The 20651-nt window shown below is 45.7% G+C and overlaps 1 protein-coding gene across 10 annotated transcripts in view; it reads left to right on the forward strand.

Moving 5' to 3' along the window:
• ANKS3 (ankyrin repeat and sterile alpha motif domain containing 3) overlaps positions 1–20651 on the forward strand; it is a 32186-nt gene that overhangs the window by 640 nt on the left and 10895 nt on the right. For 2 of the 10 annotated variants that reach the window (XM_049110941.1, XM_049110945.1), the window contains exons 1-6: positions 9–920; positions 2826–2997; positions 5314–5512; positions 5714–5835; positions 7480–7561; positions 18327–18462. In XM_049110941.1, coding sequence (XP_048966898.1) covers positions 917–920; positions 2826–2997; positions 5314–5512; positions 5714–5835; positions 7480–7561; positions 18327–18462 — 715 coding nt within the window. In that variant the 5' untranslated portion in view covers positions 9–916. Of the gene's footprint in view, positions 1–7; positions 921–2825; positions 2998–5313; positions 5513–5711; positions 5847–7479; positions 7562–15512; positions 15607–18326; positions 18463–20651 lie in introns of those variants that run through there. The other 8 variants (XM_049110944.1, XM_049110943.1, XM_049110946.1 and 5 more) reach the window with 7 other exon arrangements.

A 20651-nucleotide genomic window follows, 5' to 3' on the forward strand; every position in this document is an offset into this window, starting at 1 on the left:
CTGATGGGGGAGGTGGCATGCGGGTTCGCCCTGCCCGTGCTCCTCGGGCCGGTCTGGTCGTGATCGCCACCCTGCAGGCTGTCAGCCGCCTGGGCCTCGGATAACGGGAGCGACCTCGTGGGCTCCACCCCGGAGGACGGACACGCCCATAGGAGGCTTGGAGGGTGTATCGAAAGGGTCCCTGAAGCGCCCAGGCTCTTTGGGCTCTTACCCTGTATCTCCTGACCAGGACTCCTGAGGTTGGAGTTTCTCACCTGTAGAATGAGCAAGCTGGTTGATCTCCGGCTCCGTGCGTGTCGGCAGGTGGTGGTACCAGAAAGCAGAACTTTGCTCTGAGCTTGGTTTCCTACAGGCCCACCTCAGCTGTGTGACCTGGGGCTTGGAAGCGTTCTTTTAGTAGAGACTGAGATCCTAGTGGCACGTGTGAACTGCTGGGGCACCTTTGGGCCGTGGGAATGGATGTGACCTTCATTTTCCCCATTTCTCTCTTTTCTACTCTTGCTTCCTTGTTCTTTTCCACCCATAGTACAGTAGGAGACACATGTTGCTCATGGACCAAATATTCTAATAGACTAATGGCTTGGCATGAATTTGGTTCGATTTCCCAGGATAAGGGGCTGTCATGATTGTTGCATCTCTGGGAAAGTTCCATCATCGCACGAATTTACCAGTCTATCCCCCCCCCCATCCCTGCCCGCTTTCCTACTTTAATTTATATATATTAAATTATATATATAATATTATAATATTTATATATTAGTATATATATATTTTTTATTTATTTATTCATGAGAGACACAGAGAGAGGCAGAGACACAGGCAGAGAGGGAGAAGCAGGCCCCTCACCAGGAGCCCATATGAGACTCACGCCCTGACCCGAAGGCAGACGCTCAACCACTGAGTCCACTTTCAAGGAATGTGTAGGTGGATTCCTACTTTGCTGAATACCAATCACATCCTAGTTTCCGTGCTGGGACCTCTTTTCTTTTTTCTTTTCTTTTCTTTTTTCTTTCTTCTTTCTTTTCTTCTTTCTTTCTTTCTTTCTTTCTTTCTTTCTTTCTTTCTTTCTTCTTTCTTTCTTTCTTTCTTTCTTCTTTCTATTTCATTTATTTATTCATGAGAGACACAGAGCGAGAGCGAGGCAGAGACACAGGCAGAGGGAGAAGCAGACTCCATGCAGGGAGCCTGATATGGGACTCGATCCCGGGTCTCCAGGATCACACCCTGGGCCGAAGGCAGGCGCCAAACCGCTGAGCCACCCGGGCTGCCCATGGGACTTTCTTTTCAAGATTTATTTGTTTCGAATTTTTATACAGTAAAATTCACTCATTTGGTGTTTGGGTTTATGAGTTTTAATTAACATACAAAGTCAACATACCCCACCAGTCAAGAATCAGAACAAGTATATTACCCCCAAATTCCCTTTTGCTGTCCCTTTGTGGTTTCCCCATTCCTAACCCCTGATACCACCCATCTGTCCTCCTGCCCTTCACTTTTTTTTTTTTCCGGGAATGTCACATAAATGGAATCATACAGTGGGTAGCCTTTGAGTCTGGCTTCTGTTTAGCACATTGTGTTTGAGGTTCTTTTTTTTTAAAGATTTCATTTATTCATGAGACAGAGAGAGAGAGGCAGAGACAGAGGCAGAGGTAGAAGCAGGCTCCCTGCAAGGACCCCGATGTGGGACTCGATCCTGGGACTCCAGGATCATGCCCTGGGCCGAAGGCAGGCACTAAACCATTGAGCCACCCAGGGATCCCTGTGCAGAGCTAAATTTTGATAGAACTCCAAGTCCAGGGTTCTTTCCCACCACACCCAAGAAGTGATTTGGTCCAGTGACCCAATTAGCATTTCTTGACTGCCCATCCAAGAGGTTGTCGGCCTTCCTGAGTTGTGGAGAATTCCCTTTGCAGGACTGGGGCCTGAGGAGTAATGGAGGCAAGTACACAGCGCAGTGTGTGACTCACCATATGTACTCCTCTTTTTCTGTCTGCTGACAGTCTCATTAGTATCAGCAAGATGGAACTGCCTAAACCTGTACTTATATAATGAAAATTTTCTTTTTTTTCCTCTCTTTCTTTTTCTTTCACTTTTTAAAAAATTTTTTCTTTAAATTTTTATTTATTGGGAAGCCCCGGTGGCTTAGCGGTTTAGTGCTGCCTTCAGCCCAGGGCGTGATCCTGGAGACCTGGGGTCAAGTCCCACATCAGGCTCCCTGCATGGAGCCTACTTCTCCCTCTGCCTGTCTCTGTGTGTGTGTGTGTGTCTCTCTAATAAATAAATAAATAATATTTAAAAAAATAAATTTTTATTTATTTATTATAGTCACACAGAGAGAGAGAGAAGCAGAGACATAGGCAGAGGGAGAAGCAGGCTCCATGCACCGGGAGCCCGACGTGGGATTCGATCCCGGGTCTCCAGGATCACGCCCCGGGCCAAAGGCAGGCGCTAAACCGCTGCGCCACCCAGGGATCCCTCTTTCACTTTTTTAAAGATTTTATTTGAGACTAAAGAGCGTGCACAAGTGGGAAGGAAGGTCAGAGGGAGAGGGAGAAACAAGACTCTGTGCTGAGCAGCGAGCTCGATGAGGGGCTTGATCCCAGGACCCTAAAATCATGACCTGAGCTGAAGGCAGATGCTTTACTGACTGAGCCACCCAGGTTCCCCAGTGAAATTTTTCTAAGTCTGTCCCAGGAGTTGATTGCATTGACAGTTTGCTAGGATAGTGACATAGCTGCCTCCTGCAGGTAGGAGTGTGACCATCCTGTTTCACTCCCTGAAGCCACCAGGAAGGAAAGACCTAACCCCTGGGTCTCCCTCCACAGTGATGTCGGAGCTCAGCGATGAAGCCAGTGAGCCAGAACTCCTGAACCGCAGCTTGTCCATGTGGCATGGGCTGGGTGCTCAGGTCAGCCGGGAGGAGCTGGCCGTCCCCTTGGATCTTCACACAGCTGCTTCCATCGGCCAGTATGAAGTGGTGAAGGAATGTGTGCAGCGGTAAGAGATCTTAGGAAATGTTCCTTCTGCTTAGATTTTGAGTGCCGTCTCTGTGGTTTCAGATCTCAAGTAGAGCTGTCAGTAAGCTAATGGGGCCTCACACACAGTCGTAGACATTTCATACGCATCAGTCAATCCCCGTGTCTCAGTTGTCAGTAATGATTTATGCAGGACATAATAGGTCAGTTTTTATTCCTCCGAAGAGATGATTTAAATTTTTTTTCATGGGCTTCTGAAACATTTCAGGCTTTCTTTAGAGTCATTTTATGGTTTTTACGAATTGCAGAAATGTTCAAACAAAACTAAAATAAAGTTAGAAAGTGAGGTCCTGTGGCCTTCTTTCCCAAGAAGGGTCGTTTTTATCTCTCATGCCTTCCTCTCCCTTCTAGCTTCTACCATAGAGGAGGAGGAGGAGGTGGGGGGGGTTTCATCTTCCTCTGGGGATTGCCACCTGCAGTCTTATACATATGCTAATGTAGTTTTGGGAAAAGGACCAATCTCTTCACCTCCACCCCCCTTACACCTACCTATCTCCTTGTTTCAGTGTTTCATTGATAACTTGGAGAAGCCATCTGTGTCCATACCTTTTTCAGTTCCTAGGGAGCCAAACCAAAGCTTTGTTTAAGCCTCGTGTTTCTGGTTCCCACGTCTTAGCCATCACTTATAAATATCTGGCCAATTGAGTACAAGTGCAACTCCGTAGTAAGGAATAATCTGTCATACTCCTGTATCAGGGGCCTTAGGAATGTGTAGCTGGGTACACAGGCAGCACATTCCCAGTTACAACTCTATTCCTCTGACATTGTTGGGCGTTTTAAACCTTTGGGTGTGCCTTTTTTTTTTTAATTTTTATTTATTTATGATAGTCACACAGAGAGAGAAAGAGAGAGAGAGAGGCAGAGACACAGGCAGAGGGAGAAGCAGGCTCCATGCACCGAGAGCCCGACGTGGGATTCGATCCCAGGTCTCCAGGATCGTGCCCTGGGCCAAAGGCAGGCGCTAAACCACTGCGCCACCCAGGGATCCCTGGGTGTGCCTTTTAAATCCACAGTCCAGAATGGCTCCCCAGGGCAGAGGGGAAGTATTTGTGCCCTGGTTGGGATTGTGGCCCTAGCTGGCACCAAGGCTTGCCCACAGTAAGCATAGACCGGGGATTTGAGGGGAGAGGAGGCATCGGAAGGAGGATTGGGCCCAATTGGATATGTCAGAGCCTCAGAGATGCTCTACCAGGGACTTGGCCCTTCTCCAAGTGGAATGAGCACTCCATCAGTGGACCTCATGTGGCCAGAATGAACGGGCCTCTGTGCACTCTCCCAACCAGTGGCTGCCACTCTTTCCTGGGATAAGGACCTTCTGGAATGGCTGCATGGTCATCCCAAAGTCAATAGAAGTTGTCAGTGGATGAAAAATAATTGTCTGGTGGGTGTAGCTTCCTGTGTGCATACCTTTGAGAGGCACAGACTGTGATCGATGGCCACTTGTTGCCTCTACTGGAGGCAGGGATTGTGCCTGAGGAAAGGCTGTGGGACATGACCACCTGGAAGTGGATGTTCTTTCCATACCCCAACCCCAAACCCCAGACTCTAGGCTGGGAAACCCACGTTTGTTTGTTTTTCCTGTGGGAAACGCTTTTCCAGAATTTTGATGGAAATCAATGAGAAAGATAGGATCCTCTGGTCAATGATTTTCCAGGAATGTTTCTGTAGGATGAGGTGACAAGGGAGAAGTATTGTCCATTCTCTGAATCCCTTCCCCTTTCCGTTCAGCCCCAGAAAAGCAGATTCTGGTCTGTTGGTAGAAGACAGTCAAGGCTCCAGGTCACTTACTTGACTCTGGCACTCCTGACAGTCTGAGCCAGATCCTTCTCTTTTGGGGACCTGTGTGTGTAGGCTGGTTAGCCACATCCCTGGCCTCCACCCCCAAATGCCAGTAGGTTTTCCTTCCCCAGTTGTGACAACCTGTAATGTCTCTACACTGTGCCAAATGTCTCCTGGGGGGCAAAAACCACCCCTGGTTGAGGAGCATCTGTGTAGCTGGGGGTAGGAAAGAATTGCTGGCCTAGGGGTAGGAGGAGGGGCCGATGATAATGGGCAATTGGGGGAAGATGACAGCTCTGAGGACTTTTCAGAGGCAGCTGTACAGCAAACAACGGTTTTCCCACCTGCCTCCCCTCCCCTGTGACGTCCAGGGTGTCAGGTAACTTCTGCTTCTGGCTGTATTTCCCACTTTTTCTCTTGGTTCAGCCTCACTGCTGGCTTTGGTAAACCTCACATGTGAGATGGTTGGACACATCTAGCATATCTTGCGTTTGTTTAGGAGAGAGTTAGATTTGAATAAGAAGAATGGTGGTGGCTGGACCCCACTGATGTATGCCTCCTACATTGGACATGATACCATTGTGCACCTGCTGCTTGAGGCGGGGGTGAGCGTGAATGTGCCGACCCCAGAAGGACAGACTCCGCTGATGCTGGCTTCCAGCTGTGGCAATGAGAGCATCGCCTACTTTCTCCTCCAGGTGAGCTATGAGGGGACTTAGGCCCAGAAACGTGAGGGGCTCCTGGCTGCTCTGGTGGAGCTGTGAACCATTGTAACCATAGTGTGTGTATGGATGCATGCTTGAGTAATCATTTTGGTTCTTGCAGTGTGACAGCCTGGAGGGCACCTGCCCCACACACGGGAGTTGAGGCTGTAACGAGCATTCTGTGTTTTCTTGAAGCAAGGTGCTGAGCTGGAAATGAAGGACATTCAAGGCTGGACTGCCCTCTTCCACTGCACCAGCGCTGGGCACCAGCAGATGGTCAAGTTCCTGTTGGACAGTGGAGCAAATGCCAACGTGAGGTGATTACCAGGTCTTTAGTGGTCTCTCTGACTCTGAGGAGGGCAGCTGGGGAGGCAGCCATGGGCCAGAGTGCAGGGTAGCCCCTACCTCGGGCAGAGGGAACAGGTCTGCCCGGGTCAGGTGTGGTAAGCTTGGGGATAGTCCCAGCTTTTTCCTGCATCTGTCAGGGGACACTAGATGCAGCACTTTCAGTGCCCTGAGCCACATATTCTTTATCTGAAAACTGGGGATAGCAATACGTATGTCATGGAATTGTTAGGGAATTACACGTTCTGTCATATATCACAGCCTGGCATAGTGAATGGCATTTGATTGACGTGCATTAAATGCTAATTCCTTTTTCCTTATGGCCTTTTGTCTATATCGAATGAGGTGATGCTTTGAAAGCAGTCATGAGTTTTATAAGCTGGAAGGGGTGTTGTCTAAAGTGTGTCACGACAATAATCCCCATTCAACACAGCGAGTACCAACCCAGTATCCAGCTGGCACAGTGCACACCCTGGGGGGAAATCATCCCTTGTAAGATGCACCGGAGTTTCACATGCCACTGAGAAAGAAATGTCACTGATTAAAATGCCACTTGCCAGGGATCCCTGGTTGGCTTAGCAGTTTAGCACCACCTTCAGCCCAGGGCGTGATCCTGGAGCCCCGGGCTCGAGTCCCACATCGGGATCCCTGCATGGAGCCTGCTTCTCCCTCTGCCTGTGTCTGCCTTTCTCTCTCTCTCTTTCTATCTATCTCTGTATCTCTCTGTGTGTCTCATGAATAAATACAATCTTTAAAAAAATAAAAATAAAAAAAATAAAATGCCACTTGCCTATGGATTTTAAGATAATTTCTGACTTCAGAGAGGTGAAAATGTGAAAATGGTGTGTCTTAGCCTGGATGCAGCCCAGGATTTAGCCTGGTTCCTGTTTTTTAGACCAGCGTGAGAGAAGTGAGGGTCAGGAGGCATCTGCAGACAGCGCTGAGTGAATCGGAACCAAGCACAAAAATAAGTATTGGGTACTAGGCAAAGTAAGGACAAGGTAGATGGTTATTCTTGGAGCTTTTGGGAGGATTCCTGGAAGATACTGAACTCAAAAGATTGGATCTGGATAGGTGGACAGGAGACACTGGCTTTCAGTGCTCAGTGAAAGGCAACAGCTGCTTTTTTGCTTGTAATTAAAATGGAGATTTAAGAGATGGCAGGTGGAAGAAGCTTAGAAGGAGTGAAGATCAAGAGACAGATTGTCGGGATCCCTGGGTGGCGCAGCGGTTTAGCGCCTGCCTTTGGCCCAGGGCGCGATCCTGGAGACCTGGGATCGAATCCCACATCGGGCTCCCGGTGCATGGAACCTGCTTCTCCCTCTGCCTGTGTCTCTGCCTCTCTCTCTCTCTCTCTCTCTTTGTGTGTGTGACTATCATAAATAAATAAAAATTAAAAAAAAAAAAGAGACAGATTGTCTTTAGGAAAAGACTAGAGCTGATGGTAGAATCAGAAGAATTTATGAAGCTGATGTGTTGATGTGAACATTTCTTCCTGTTTCTGGCAAGAGGGAGACCTCGACGCTTAGGGATAGGTGACAGGCCAGCTTGGTTTTGGTCTGCAGCAGGAAAGCTCTCTTCTCCACTAATAGTCTGGCCTGGCCTCTCTCTTGCAGGGAGCCGGTGTATGGATTTACTCCTTTGATGGAAGCAGCTGCTGCTGGCCATGAAATAATTGTGCAGTATTTCCTTAATCATGTAAGTGACCATGTTTATTACCTTAAAATTTAGTCACAGCAGGTGAGGAATCCTGTCCCTGAAGTATGAGCTAAAACAGAATTTTCTACTGCATAGAAATAGCTGCTCTTCATTTATTCAGCATATTTTCATTGTATCTACTGATGCCAAGTGTTGAGTGGCGCTCAGGGATACAGTGGTGAGTAAAAATAGACACCTTTCCTGTCATAATTTTGAAGATGCTATTATTTGAAAAATATGGAAAATATATTTTAAAAAGTAAATAACACTTATGATCCATGACTTAAAAACATGATGTAGAGTAAGAATGCTGAGATTTTCCTTCCTTTTTAACCACCCCCTGTTCCTCCCCAAGATGTCCATGTGGTTTGATAAAGAGACAGCCCAGGACTTCTCTGCATAGGAAGGTCTATCTAGACAGGTGCAAACATGAGTGGGATTCTACTGTGTATTTATTTTCTCCAGCTTTTGGAAAATTGCTTAATATGCCATGGGTTTTTTTTTCCTTATAGGGTATCCTATGTATAGTCCGAGCCATAATTTAGTCAGTTCCTTATTCGAAATTTAGGTTTCTGACATTATACAGTTATAAACAGTGCTCCAGGGACTTGTCTCTGTAGGGGCAGCTTCAGCATGCATGCTGGTATACCGTATCTCTATAGGAGGGATTGCTAGTGTTCACTTGTTACATTTAACAGGCCCTAATAAAAAGACAATTAAAAAATGGTGGGGATCCCTGGGTGGCTCAGCGGTTTACCGCCTGCCTTGGGCCCAGGGCGTGATCCTGGAGACCCGGGATTGAGTCCCATGTCGGGCTCACTGCAGAGAGCCTGCTTCTCCCTCTGCCTGTGTCTCTGCCTCTCTCTCTCTCTCTCTCTCCCCCCATGTCTCTCGTGAATAAATAAATCTTAAAAAAAAAAAAAAAAAGGAAAAAGGATCTGAGTAGACATTTCTTCAGAGATAATTTTTAGATGGCCAATAAGCACATGAAGAAATGCTTGACATCATTAGTCATGTGGGAAATGCAAATCAAAACTACTAGGGGCGTCTGTAATATGAAAGGATAGTAATAAGAGTGGGTGAGGAGGTGGAGAGGTTGAAACCCTCACACACTGCTGGTGGGAGTGTAAAATGATGGAGCCTCTTTGGAAGACAGTCTGACAGTTTCTCAAATAGTTAAACATAAAGCTACTATATAACCCAGCCATTCTCCTAGGTATATACCTGAGAGAACTGAAAATAGGTCCACACAAAACCTTACAAATATCCACAACAGTGTTATTCGCAGTAGCCAAGAGATGGAAACCCACATGTCCAATAACTGACAGATGGATAGGTGAAATGTGGTCTCTCCACGCAATGGAATATTATTCAGCCATAAAAAGGAATGGAGTTCCAACACCTACAATATGGAAGAATCTTGAAAATATGATGCTCAGTGGTAGAAGCTAGACACAAAGGACCCCATATGATATGGTTCTCTTTATACAAAGTGTCCTGAATAAGCAAATCTGTAGAGATAGAAAGCAGATTAATGGTGGCCTAGGGCTGGCAGCAGAGGATGGGGTGGGAAGGGATGATGAGAGTTGGAAATATTGGGGAGAGGGTGGTGGTTAAGAGGTACAGGATTTCTTTTTAGAGTGAGGAAAGTGTTCTGAAGTTGACTGTGGTGATGGTTGCATGCCATCGAATTATACACTGTGAGTCTGAATTGCATGGTATGTGAATTATATCTTAAAGACATTAAAAAGTTCAATGGGAGAAATAGTAAGTCCTAACAAATTCCCACTGGAAAAGTTGTCTCTTGCCTTCCCTCCACCCAGTAATATGCCCACTTTTTCATGTTTTACCAAGCTCTGGAAGTTAGTTGTCTTAAGTCTTTGCCAGTGTGATGGGAGAAAAGTGGCATCTCATTTTGGTTTGTACTTATTAGTGAGGTTGAACATTTAAACTACGAATACATTATTGGCCATTTATGCTTATATTATGATCTGTCTGTATTTTGGGGAGTCAGTTTATTGGATAGTTAAGCATAATAAAATGTTAACATGCTATCTTTCTTTGAAAAAAGAATTTGGAGGGCTCCTGGGCGGCTCAGTCAGTTAAGTGTCTGACTTGGTTTCCACTCAGGTCATGATCTCAGGGTGGTGAGATTGAACCCCGCACCAGGCTCCGTGAGCCCGCTTGATACTTTCTTTCCCCCCTCCCCATCCCACCCCATGTGTGTGCGCGCTCTCTCTCTCTCTCTAAGTAGATACATAAATGAAGCAATATGCCTGGTCATAGACTCTAAGAGAAAGAAAAAGAGAAAGAATTTGGGAATGGTACCCTCACATGGTAAAACTAGGCTCAAGACTGAAGGGGCACAGGGCCTGCCTGCCCGCTTTGCCTTGATCTCCCGATCTCACCCCACAGCTACTCCCCAGCTCGCTTTTACTTTCTTTCTTTTTTTTTTTTAACTGTCTGTTGGGGAGATTGTTCTATATTAGTGTATGTTAATCTCTTTTCTCTCTCTTTTTCGTGGCTGCACAGCACTTCCATGTAGGGACGAATCAGAGATTTAACAGTGGTCTGCAGATGGAAATAAGTCATTGTCAGCCACTGGCTGTCACACACAGTGCTGCGGAGACTTTCTGCATATACATCTCTGCACACGGGTGTGACCACCTCTGTCCACTTCAGTACTGAAGGTAGAATTTTGTGTGGAGTGTAAGTGCAGTCTTAACATAGGGTTACCCACTTGCCATCTGAAGAGCAAATTGTACCAACTTATGCTTTCCACAGCAGCAAGAATTATGAATTTTAAATTTGAAGTACTTTCAATGTATAGAAGATAATACTAATGCAACCCACACGATCCCAAAGTGACCCCTAAACAGATGTTGATCTGCAGCTTTCCTGGCCCTGATTATATGCTTTCATCACATACTGTGTGTCCTTAAGGAATGCACAGGTTTTATATATTTTAAAGATTTTATTTATTCATGAGAGACACAGAAAGAGAGGCAGAGGGGCAGGCAGAGGGAGAAGCAGGCTCCATGCAAGCAGCCCAATGTGGGACTCGATCTCGGGAATCCGGGATCCAGGCCCTGAGCCAAAGTCAGGCACTCAACTGCTAAGCCACCCAGGCGTCCCTATTTTAAAGATTTATGTAAATAACGTGTCAGACTGTATGTGTCACTCAGCACAGTGCTGATGCATGGGGCATAGTTCACTCATTTTGACAGCACTCTGTGCATTGAATGTTTGAGTCTTTTATATTTATCCATTCCTCTTTTAGTGTATCAAGTTGTATCCACTTTGCTATTCCTGACAGGGCTGCGGTTCCCATTTTAACTTGTCTTCTCAAGTGTGTGTGAAGGAATTTAAAAGAAATCAGGATGTATTCTGAATCAAAGCAGAAATTTTGGTGTGTAGGGTGGGTGAGTCTTAGCTTACTTTCCTCCATAGTCATCCTGATTTATATACTGATAGCTCTCTTCTCCCACACTCTCAATAACACTTGGTACCTGGTATCAGATGAGCTGTCTCCTATTGATTTTTGCCTTTGCCTGATTTCTGGTGAGGTTGAGCATCATTTCATTTACTTAGTCATTTGTTCTCCTTTGGTGCAAATAATTATTCTTTGAAGTAATTCTACTTACTTGGACCAAGCACCCCTAAGACCTCACATAGGGTCGAGAATAGATAGGTAAGAGCTCAACTCTGTTAAAAGCATAACCTCTGCTTCTGAGTTTAGAATTTTATTTATTTATTTATTTATGATTTATTTATTTGAGAGCATGGGTGGGAGGGAGAGAAAGAATCTTTTTTTTTTTTTTTTTTTTTTTTTTGAGAGAAAGAATCTTAAGCAGACTCCACTTAGTGTACTCAGTCTCTTGACCCTGGAATCATTACCTGAGCCAAAATCAAGACATTGGATACTTAACTGACTGAGCCACCCATGTGCCCCTAGAATTTTAATTTATTTTTTTAAGATTGTATTTATTTATTCATGAGAGACAGAGAGAGAGAGAAAGGGAGAGAGGGAGGGAGGCAGAGACACAGAGACACAGGTAGAGGGAGAAGCAGGCTCCATGCAGGGAGCCTGACTTGGGCCTCAATCCTGGGTCTCCAGGATCAGGCCCTGGGCTGAAGGCGGCACTAAACCGCTGAGCCACCGGGGCTGCCTTATATTGGATTTCTTTTGGAAAATTTTTAAAATTTTGGAATAATTTCAGACTTAAAGAAATATCAAAATAATACCAACAATTTGCATACTTTTGCTCAACTCCCCGAATATTATCATTTCATCTCATTTTCTTCTGTCTTTATTTGGATAGTAAGTTGCCTACATAATGCCCTCTTCCTCCCTAAATACTTTTAGTGTGTATTTCCCAAAAACAATTTTCCCTTTTGTGATGACATACAGTGATCAAATTCAGGAAACCAACTCTGAGATCTCCCTGCAGCACTAATCAGGAATCGAAGGTGTTGGACAGTTTGCTATGATTGCTTCGGGGTGGGCGTTGGGGGGAGTGGGTGGCAGGTGTGGCTGGGAGTGTGTGGATGATGGGCCACGTCCGTCCACTGCTGGGGAGGCCGTGTGGCTAGCTGTGCATGGATGCTCCTCTGCTCCTCATTTCCTGCAGATTTCCTCCTGCTCAGTCAGGGCTAGACCTTAGGGGGCCAGAGGGCTGGATCCACTGGTCTTCCGAGCCTGGTGCCATTCCCAGAGACAGAGAGCTGCAGGAGGCTGGGCACCCTGTGCTCTGCAAGGGCAGGAGAGGGCTGTAGCTGCCTCCCTTGCACCCCATTCTCTTCTTCCTGGTGGGGCCAAGCTCTGGCAGTTCCATGGAGGCAGGATGATCTGGGCATGATTAGGTCTCTTAGGGGAGAGCTGAGCTGATGGTCTGGCCTCCATGTGATGAGTGTGTCTGTCATCCCCTTGGGCCACGGTCTCCAAAGCTTTGATCAAGCTCTCCTGTCGGAATGAGTTTTATGTTATGTACATTATAAAATAGGAAGGAAAAAAAATGTGAAGAATGAATGAACAGAAATTCTAGTATTTTCTTCCCTCACCTCAGGGACCTTGTTCTTGGTTCTGTTTGCTTCCTCATTGACTCACTAAGAAATGGTATTACTGCCCCCCCCCCCCCGCCTTTAATAATTATTTATTTTAGAGAGAGAAAGAAGCACATGTGGGTAGGGGCAGAGGGAGAGAGAGAGAGAATCTCAAGCAGACTCACTGCTGAGTGCAGAGCTCAACATGGGGCTTGATCTCATGACACGAGAGATCACGACCTGAGCTGAAATCAGAAGTTGGATGCTCAACCGAGCCACCCAGGTGCCCCTGCTTTTTTCCCCCTTTAACTATAAGGTTGAGTCTTCTGAACTTAACAGATGACAGTAAAAGATGGTGGTGTTTGCTCTGCTTGAAACCTTTAGGTTCTTTCTCCCAAACTGAAACTAGAAATTCCTCCCTCCCCCACCATCCAGTTTTCTCGAGATATAACTGACAGACATCTCTGTACATTGAGAGTGCAGCGAACTGATTTCACTTACATGTGTTGTGTAGTGATTATCACACATCCGGTGCGTGTCCGTCACAGACACAGATGTAGATTGTTTCCTTGTGAGGAGAATTCAGGATTTACTCTCTGAACCACTTCTGTATTTATCACATGGCAATGTTTACTGCGGTCATCATGTTGTATCTTGCAACTGGAAATTTATGCCTTTTTTTTTTTAAAGATTTTATTTATTCATAGAGACAGAGAGAGAGAGAGAGAGAGACAGAGACACAGGCAGAGGGAGAAGCAGGCACCGTACAGAGAGCTTGACATGGGACTCGATCCCGGGTCTCCAGGATCATGCCCTCAGCTGCAGGTGGCGCTAAATTGCTGTGTCACCCAGGCTGCCCAAATTTATGCCTTTTGACTGCCTTCATTCAGTCTCCCCTTTCAGACCCCTCTAGAAATGATCTTTGAAGGCTGAAGGCTTCAGAGCTGATTTCTAACCAGAGCTCTTGAAAGTGGGGTATTATAGAAAGTAAAACTCCGTTAAGATCTTGTAAAAATGCAGTTTTTTCCCTTTCAGAGGGATGTGTGATAATCACCTTCTGCACAGGCTTAACCAAAATTGTCAGTTGATCATAGGTTTTCTAAATAGGGGAAAAGAGTGCATAAGTAAATATTTATTATACAGTGATATATCTCTGCTATAAAAGAATTAGAAAGTACAATGAAGCAAAAAGAAAGCCACAAACTATTCATAATCCCACCACCCAGAGATAGCACATGTTAACACCTTGTCTGGTATCCTCCTGGTTTTTTAACAGATTTTTTTTTTTTTTAAGATTTTATTTATTTATTCATGATAGCCACACAGAGAGAGACAGAGAGGCAGAGACCCAGGCAGAGGGAGAAGCAGGCTCCATGCAGGGAGCCCGACGTGGGATTCGATCCCGGGTCTCCAGGATCGTGTCCCGGGCCAAAGGCAGGTGCCAAACCGCTGTGCCACCCAGGGATCCCTTTTAACAGATATTTTAAATCAAAGTGGAATCCTGTTATACAAAATGTTTTGTAATATGCTTTTTTTTTTTTTTCTCATCGATGTCCTGTGTACCCCCATCCATGTTAATACATACACTTGGGGGGGGCTCATATGGTTAAGCGTCTGCCTTTGGCTCAGGTCATGTTCCCAGGGTCCTGGGATCAAGTCCCTCATCGGGCTCTCAGCTCAGTGCCTGTTTCTCCCTCTCTGCCTGCCACTCCCCCTGCTTGTGCACTGGTGTGTGCTCTCTCTCTCTCTCTCTCTCTGTCAAATAAATTAATTAAATCTTAAAAAAAACAAATAAACATACACTTGGGCCTGTCATATAAATGGGGGGATACAATTCCACTTTAGAAATGCGTTCTCTCTTATTTCATTAATTCCTGATTTTAGGTTCTTGGCTCCCATGATACTAACTGCTGATGGGAAGATACTAAATGTCAGTGTATGTCTTTATTATTTCTGAAGGTTAAATCCCTAAAAGTGGAATTGCTGAGTCAAAGGGTATGTGTAATGTTTGCCGGTTTGCCCTCCGGAGCACTGAGACCCGGTGGTCCCTATCAAACCCCAGACTGCTTGGTTGAAGCTTTTAAAATAGAAAGATTATTGTCTTTTCTACCTTCAAAGTAAGCATGCTCATGGTAGAAAGTTTAGAGAATATAGAAGATTAAGAAGATGGGAAAATCCCCCTTTCTTACTGCTTAGATATTATATTAACAGTGTGGGCACATTTGCTTCCAGTGTTGTATACATTTTTGTTTTGTCATGTTTTGCTGCTGCTGTAATATAGGTACAGTTTTGTATCATGGTCCTTTTTTTTTAATCTTTTAAAAATATTTTTTCTAGGATTTTTTTTTTTTTAAGATGTTATTTACTTATTTATGAGAGACACAGAGAGAGAGAGAGAGGCAGACATAGGCAGAGGCAGAAGCAGGCTCCATGCAGGGAGCCTGATGTGGGACTTGATCCCAGGACTTCAGGATCACGCCCTGGGCCTAAGGCGGCGCTAAAACACTGAGCCACCCAGGGATCCCCTTTTCTAGGCTTCTTGAATACAGTTGACATATATCATTGTATAAGTTTAAGGTACACAACATAATGATTTGCATTTTCCTTACATTGTGTAAAGAATACCACAGTAAGTCTAGTCAACATCTGTCACCTCTCATAGTTACAAATTTTTTCCTTTTTATAGAGCTTTTTAAACAGTGATTTAATAAATTCATTGCGCCTTTCCATGAATCTGTAAAAGTGTATACAAGTAAGTTCTGAAGAATATTTTAAAATATAAGTTATCTTAAATCCTTAATAATGGTGATATTGTGGGGAAGTCCTATAACTTTTGAATGTGGACAGGCACCCCTCATTTTATGGTGCTTCACTTTATTGCATTTCACAGATACTGCGCTTTTTACAGGTGGAAGGTTTGTGGAGACCCTGCGTCGAGCAAGTCTGCGGGTACCATTTTTCCAACAGCATTCACTCACTCTGCATCTCTGTGTCTCATTTTGGTAATTCTTGCCATAGTTCAAACCTTTTCATTATTGTCATATTTTTTTAAAGAATTTATTTATTTGAGGGATCCCTGGGTGGCGCAGCGGTTTGGTGCCTGCCTTTGGCCCAGGGCGCGATCCTGGAGACCCGGGATCGAATCCCACGTCGGGCTCCCTGGTGCATGGAGCCTGCTTCTCCCTCTGCCTGTGTCTCTGCCTCTCTCTCTCTCTCTCTGTGACTATCATAAATAAATAAAAAAATTTTTTAAAAAATCTTAAAAAAAAAAACAAAAAACAAATTTATTTATTTGAGAGAGAGAGCAAAGAGAGCATATGAGCGGGGGGAGGGACAGAGGAAGAAACAGACTCCCCACCGAGCAGGGAGCCCAGACTGGGGCTTGATCCTAGGACCCTGGAATCATGGCCTGAGCCAATCATGGCCTAACCCACCTGAGCCACCCAGGTGGTGATCTGTGATTGTGACTTGCTTAAATGTCAGATGATAGCATTTTTTAGCAATAAAGTTAATTTTTTTTAAGCTGTATGCTGAACATGGGGCTTGAACTCGACCCTGAGTTCATGCTTTACTGACAGCCAGGCAGGCGCCCCAATAAAGTATTTTATTTCTTTAAGGTATAGGTATTGTTTTTTTTAGACATAATGCTGCTGTACACTTAATAGACTGCAGTAGAGTATAAATATAACTTCTATACACTGGGAAACCAAAAACATTCATTTGTCCTGTTTTATTGCAGTATTCACTTTATTGTGGGGTCTGGAACTGAACCTGCAGTGTCTCTGAGGTGTACTTGTACAGTGTAAATATTTTCATGAAAAAACATATTTAAAAAAACCCTATGAAAGTAATATAACCTACAGGCTTAAAAAAAGCCAAACAATAAAATTTAGATGCTAATCAACCAAAAATTTAGAAATAAGCATTAAAAAACTTCTAAGTGGGGATCCCTGGGTAGCGCAGTGGTTTGGTGCCTGCCTTTGGCCCAGGGCGCGATCCTGGAGACCTGGGATTGAATTCCACGTCGGGCTCCCGGTGCATGGAGCCTGCTTCTCCCTCTGCCTGTGTCTCTGCCTCTCTCTCTCTCTCTGTGTGTGACTATCATAAATAAATAAAAATTAAAAAAAAAAAAAAAACTTCTAAGTTTTCTTATACTGCCTCTCTTCCCCCAATATTAACAACTATGAGTAGTTTTCTACAGAAATGGAATCCTGCTACATAAATGGGTTACATCTACTTCTGCAGTGTGCCTTTTTTTTTTAAGATTATTTATTTATTTATTTATTCATGAGACATAGAGAGAGAGAGAGAGAGAGAGGCAGAGGCAGAGGGAGAAGCAGGCTCCATGCAGGGAGCCCGACATGGGACTCGATCCCAGGACTCTAGGATCACGTCCTGAGTCTAAGGCAGGCGCCAGACTGCTGAGCCACCCAGGCATCCCGCCCGCCTTTTAAAAAATATTTTATTTATATCTTCATGAGACACATACAGAGAGAGAGAATGAGGCAGAGACACAGACAGAGGGAGAAGCAGGCTCCATGCAGGGAGCCCGATGTGGGACTCAATCCCGGGACTCCAGGATCACTCCCCAGGCCGAAGACAGGTGCTAAACCGTTAAGCCACCCAGGGATCCCTGTAGTGTGTCTTTAAATGTTAGCAAAACATCACAGGCATTGCCACATCAGTACAAAGAAACCTGCCTCATTCTTTCTGATCCAGTCCTTTATAGTAATGATATGCCTTAGTTTATGTAGCCATTCACACGTCAGTGGGTACATTAGTTTCCCGCTACTTTTAACAATTAACCATAAAGTTGGGCTTAAAACACAGAAATTTATTTTCTCACAGTTGTGGATGCCAGAAGTCTAGAACCAAGGTTATCAGTGGGGCCACACTCCGTCCAGAGGCTTTGAACTGTTGGCTCCTGGTGGTTCTTGCCTTGTGGATGCGTCACTCCAGTCTCCACCTGTCTTCGCATGCTTCACATACTGTTTCCCCCATATATCCGCGTCGTCTTCTCTTCCTCATAAGGACACCTTATACCTTACATGTCATAAAGACACATATTACGGTCCTTTTAGGAACTTGGTTATACCAGTTATCTGTAAACACCAGCATTTATGGCAGTAGCCTGGCTGGCTCCAGCCCCATTGACACGGTCTCCAGGTTTTCGTTATTGTAGATATGTTCTACTAAACACCTGTGTCATAAAAGCTTTCTCTGTTATTTGGGGTTATTTCCTTAGGAGAGAGTCACAGAAATGGAATGTTTGTGCTGAATACTATAAGTACATTTTAGGGCTTTGGATAAAAATTACCGGACTCTTCTTCAAAAGGATGGTGCTCTCCTCATGGTTATGAGTTTTAAAGGTGGCTTCTCTAGTGAATCTTTTGTCTTCAGTGTTCTTTGTGTGGAGAGAAATGGAGCGAGGCGGGCCTGCAAGGGGTGAAGGCTGGGCTCTGGCCCTGGCGGCCTGCAGTGTGCCTGCCTCTCCCTTAGCTAGCTGCCGGCCTGGCGCCGAGGCTGGGGAGCTGCCCACAAGCCCCTCCCCAGTGCCCCCCACCTCGTCCTTAAGGAGACGAGGCTTTTGCCTCTTTCTCACGCAGATGTGAGGTTTCCTGGGCCGTGAGGAGCCCCCTCCCTGCACTTCTTAGCTGGGGTCCAGAGTCCGCGTCCAGGGAATGAGAGTTCCCAGCTCTTGAACTTTCATGACATTTCACAGGGAGTCCGAGTGGACACAAGAGACCACAGTGGGGCCACAGCCCGGATGCTGGCCAAGCAGTATGGACACATGAAGATCGTCGGGTTGATAGATGCTCACTCACCTTCTCTGCCCAAGAACCTCTATCGGAGCCCAGGTACCTGCTTCTGCGCCGCTGTGCCTTCTGCTGCTGGGAGAGGAGGACGCCCCTGCGGGCTTTAGAGGTGGCCTCCCCGCAGCCTCGCCAGCAGACCTCTGCCTCCCCCGTGACTCCACTGCACAGTCAGGGTTGAGGCTCACTGGTCCCCTAGGAGAGAGACACGTTAGGACGTAGAGTGTGCCTTCCAGGCTGAAGGTGTGCACAGGTGGCACCCATGGGGAGGTGGGATGTCCACCTCCCAAAGGGGATTGCTCAGGGTGGTGGTTATTTGACTTTGCTTGCTGTACTTATTGCCATACAAAATATTTTAATTTTTTATAGTCAAATTCATCAGTCTTTTATTGCCTTTAGATTTGGGGTCACTGATCTTTCCCCATGCCCTAGTTATACAAGAATTTGCCCATTTTCTTCTGGTGCTTCCATGGTTTCATTTTTTTACATTTAAATCTCTGATCCCTTTGTACTTTAGTTTCACGTGTGGTGTGAGGGGTTGTTTTCAGATGGCTTCTCTATTGTCCTGGCTTCATTAAATTATTTACCAGTCCATCTTTGACCTAGTGATCTGAGAGGCTGTCTTTGTCATGTAGTCTGAATTTCCCTCTGTGCCCAAGTCCGTTTCTGGCCTTGCTCTTCTCTTCCCCAGGTCTTTCTTCCCCAGTCCACTCACCGGACCCACTCTGTGCTCAGTTTGCAGAGCCTTTTTGTGGCACGTTGGACTGTCTGGTGAGGCCAGTCCCCCTGCATCTGTCCCTTTTCGGTGTTAGCTAGTACTGCTGGTGAACGTCGACATCACCCGGTCTAGCTGCTTAGAAACTGTGTTCTGGAGACTGGCAGATTTATAAATCAGCTACCCCTTTATGCTGTGGACTCGTCCTCTGTGGCCACAAGGGATGTCTTGTTCAAGTGTACTTTTGTGTCTGCTGGAAGGTTTAAAAATTTTCCTCTAGACGTTGTGCCTATAACTTGTTTTTTTCTTCCTAAGCGTCTTTCTTTGTGGCTGTTGTACACTTGATCTTAGCCAAAAGGCCGAGAAGCGATTTTGTGGCTGTTGTAAATGCGGTTCCGCTGCCTTCACATCCTCTGCCTGCCTGTTGTCTGTGACGTGAAGGCTACTGGCGTCAGCTTGCCACTTTCATATTCTGCTCTACTGCATTCTTTCATGGCGTTTACTGATTCTCCAGGGTTTTCCAGATAGGCTACCATACAGTCTGCCCATAGACATAGATTTACTGCTTCTTTCTTTTCCTACCTCTGATTTCTTTCCTTTAGTTGCACTGGCTAATACTTCTCCTAAGGTGCCGAGCATGTTGGGGACGGGGCATTCACGTGACCCTGGCAGAGATGCTGTCTTAGCTGGGACGCTGGCGCTAAGGGTGAGGTGTGCATGTGTTCCGTCATTAAGAAGGTATCTGGCATTTTCTGTATTTCAGAGTGTTTTTTACAGGAATACGTGTAGAATTTTGTCAAAGGCTTTATCTGCATCTATGGAGATGGTTGTTAATTTTCTCCTTAGCTCTATCAACAGAGTACATTAGTGCATTAGTGGATTTTCTCTTTTTTTTTTTTAATTTTTATTTATTTATGATAGTCACAGAGAGAGAGAGAGAGGCAGAGACACAGGCAGAGGGAGAAGCAGGCTCCATGCACCGGGAGCCCGATGTGGGATTCGATCCCGGGTCTCCAGGATCGCGCCCTGGGCCAAAGACAGGTGCTAAACCGCTGCGCCACCCAGGGATCCCCATTAGTGGATTTTCTAATAACGCAACTTTACATTCCTGATATAAATCCCACGTGGTGTATCGTTTTCTTAGTGTGGTGTTGGATTCTATTTGCCAGTATTTTACTTAGTGTTCCCGTATGGCTATTGCTGACTCGTCAGGTGTGAGAGGATGTGCTGGGAGGTTCTGATTTGTGGAGTTGCCTTTGCCTTGGTTACCTGCCCCCCCCCCCCCCTTGTCCTTTTATTCTTGACAACTCCTCCATCTTCTGCCTGGGCAGGACCACAGTCTCCTCCCAGTAGATCCCTGAGCACATGGGAGCAAGCTGAGTAGGGAATAGAGAGGATAGGTGGCCCAGGGTCACTGGTGGCATTTGGACCCTGGGTCAGTCACTCCCTCGCTCTCAGGCAGTCACTGACCTGAACTGTCGGTTCCTGCCAGTGAGCTGCTCCCCCTCCATAGCCTGAC

Source organism: Canis lupus, chromosome 6 (assembly GCF_003254725.2).
Source record: "Canis lupus dingo isolate Sandy chromosome 6, ASM325472v2, whole genome shotgun sequence".
Classification (NCBI taxonomy): domain Eukaryota; kingdom Metazoa; phylum Chordata; class Mammalia; order Carnivora; family Canidae; genus Canis; species Canis lupus.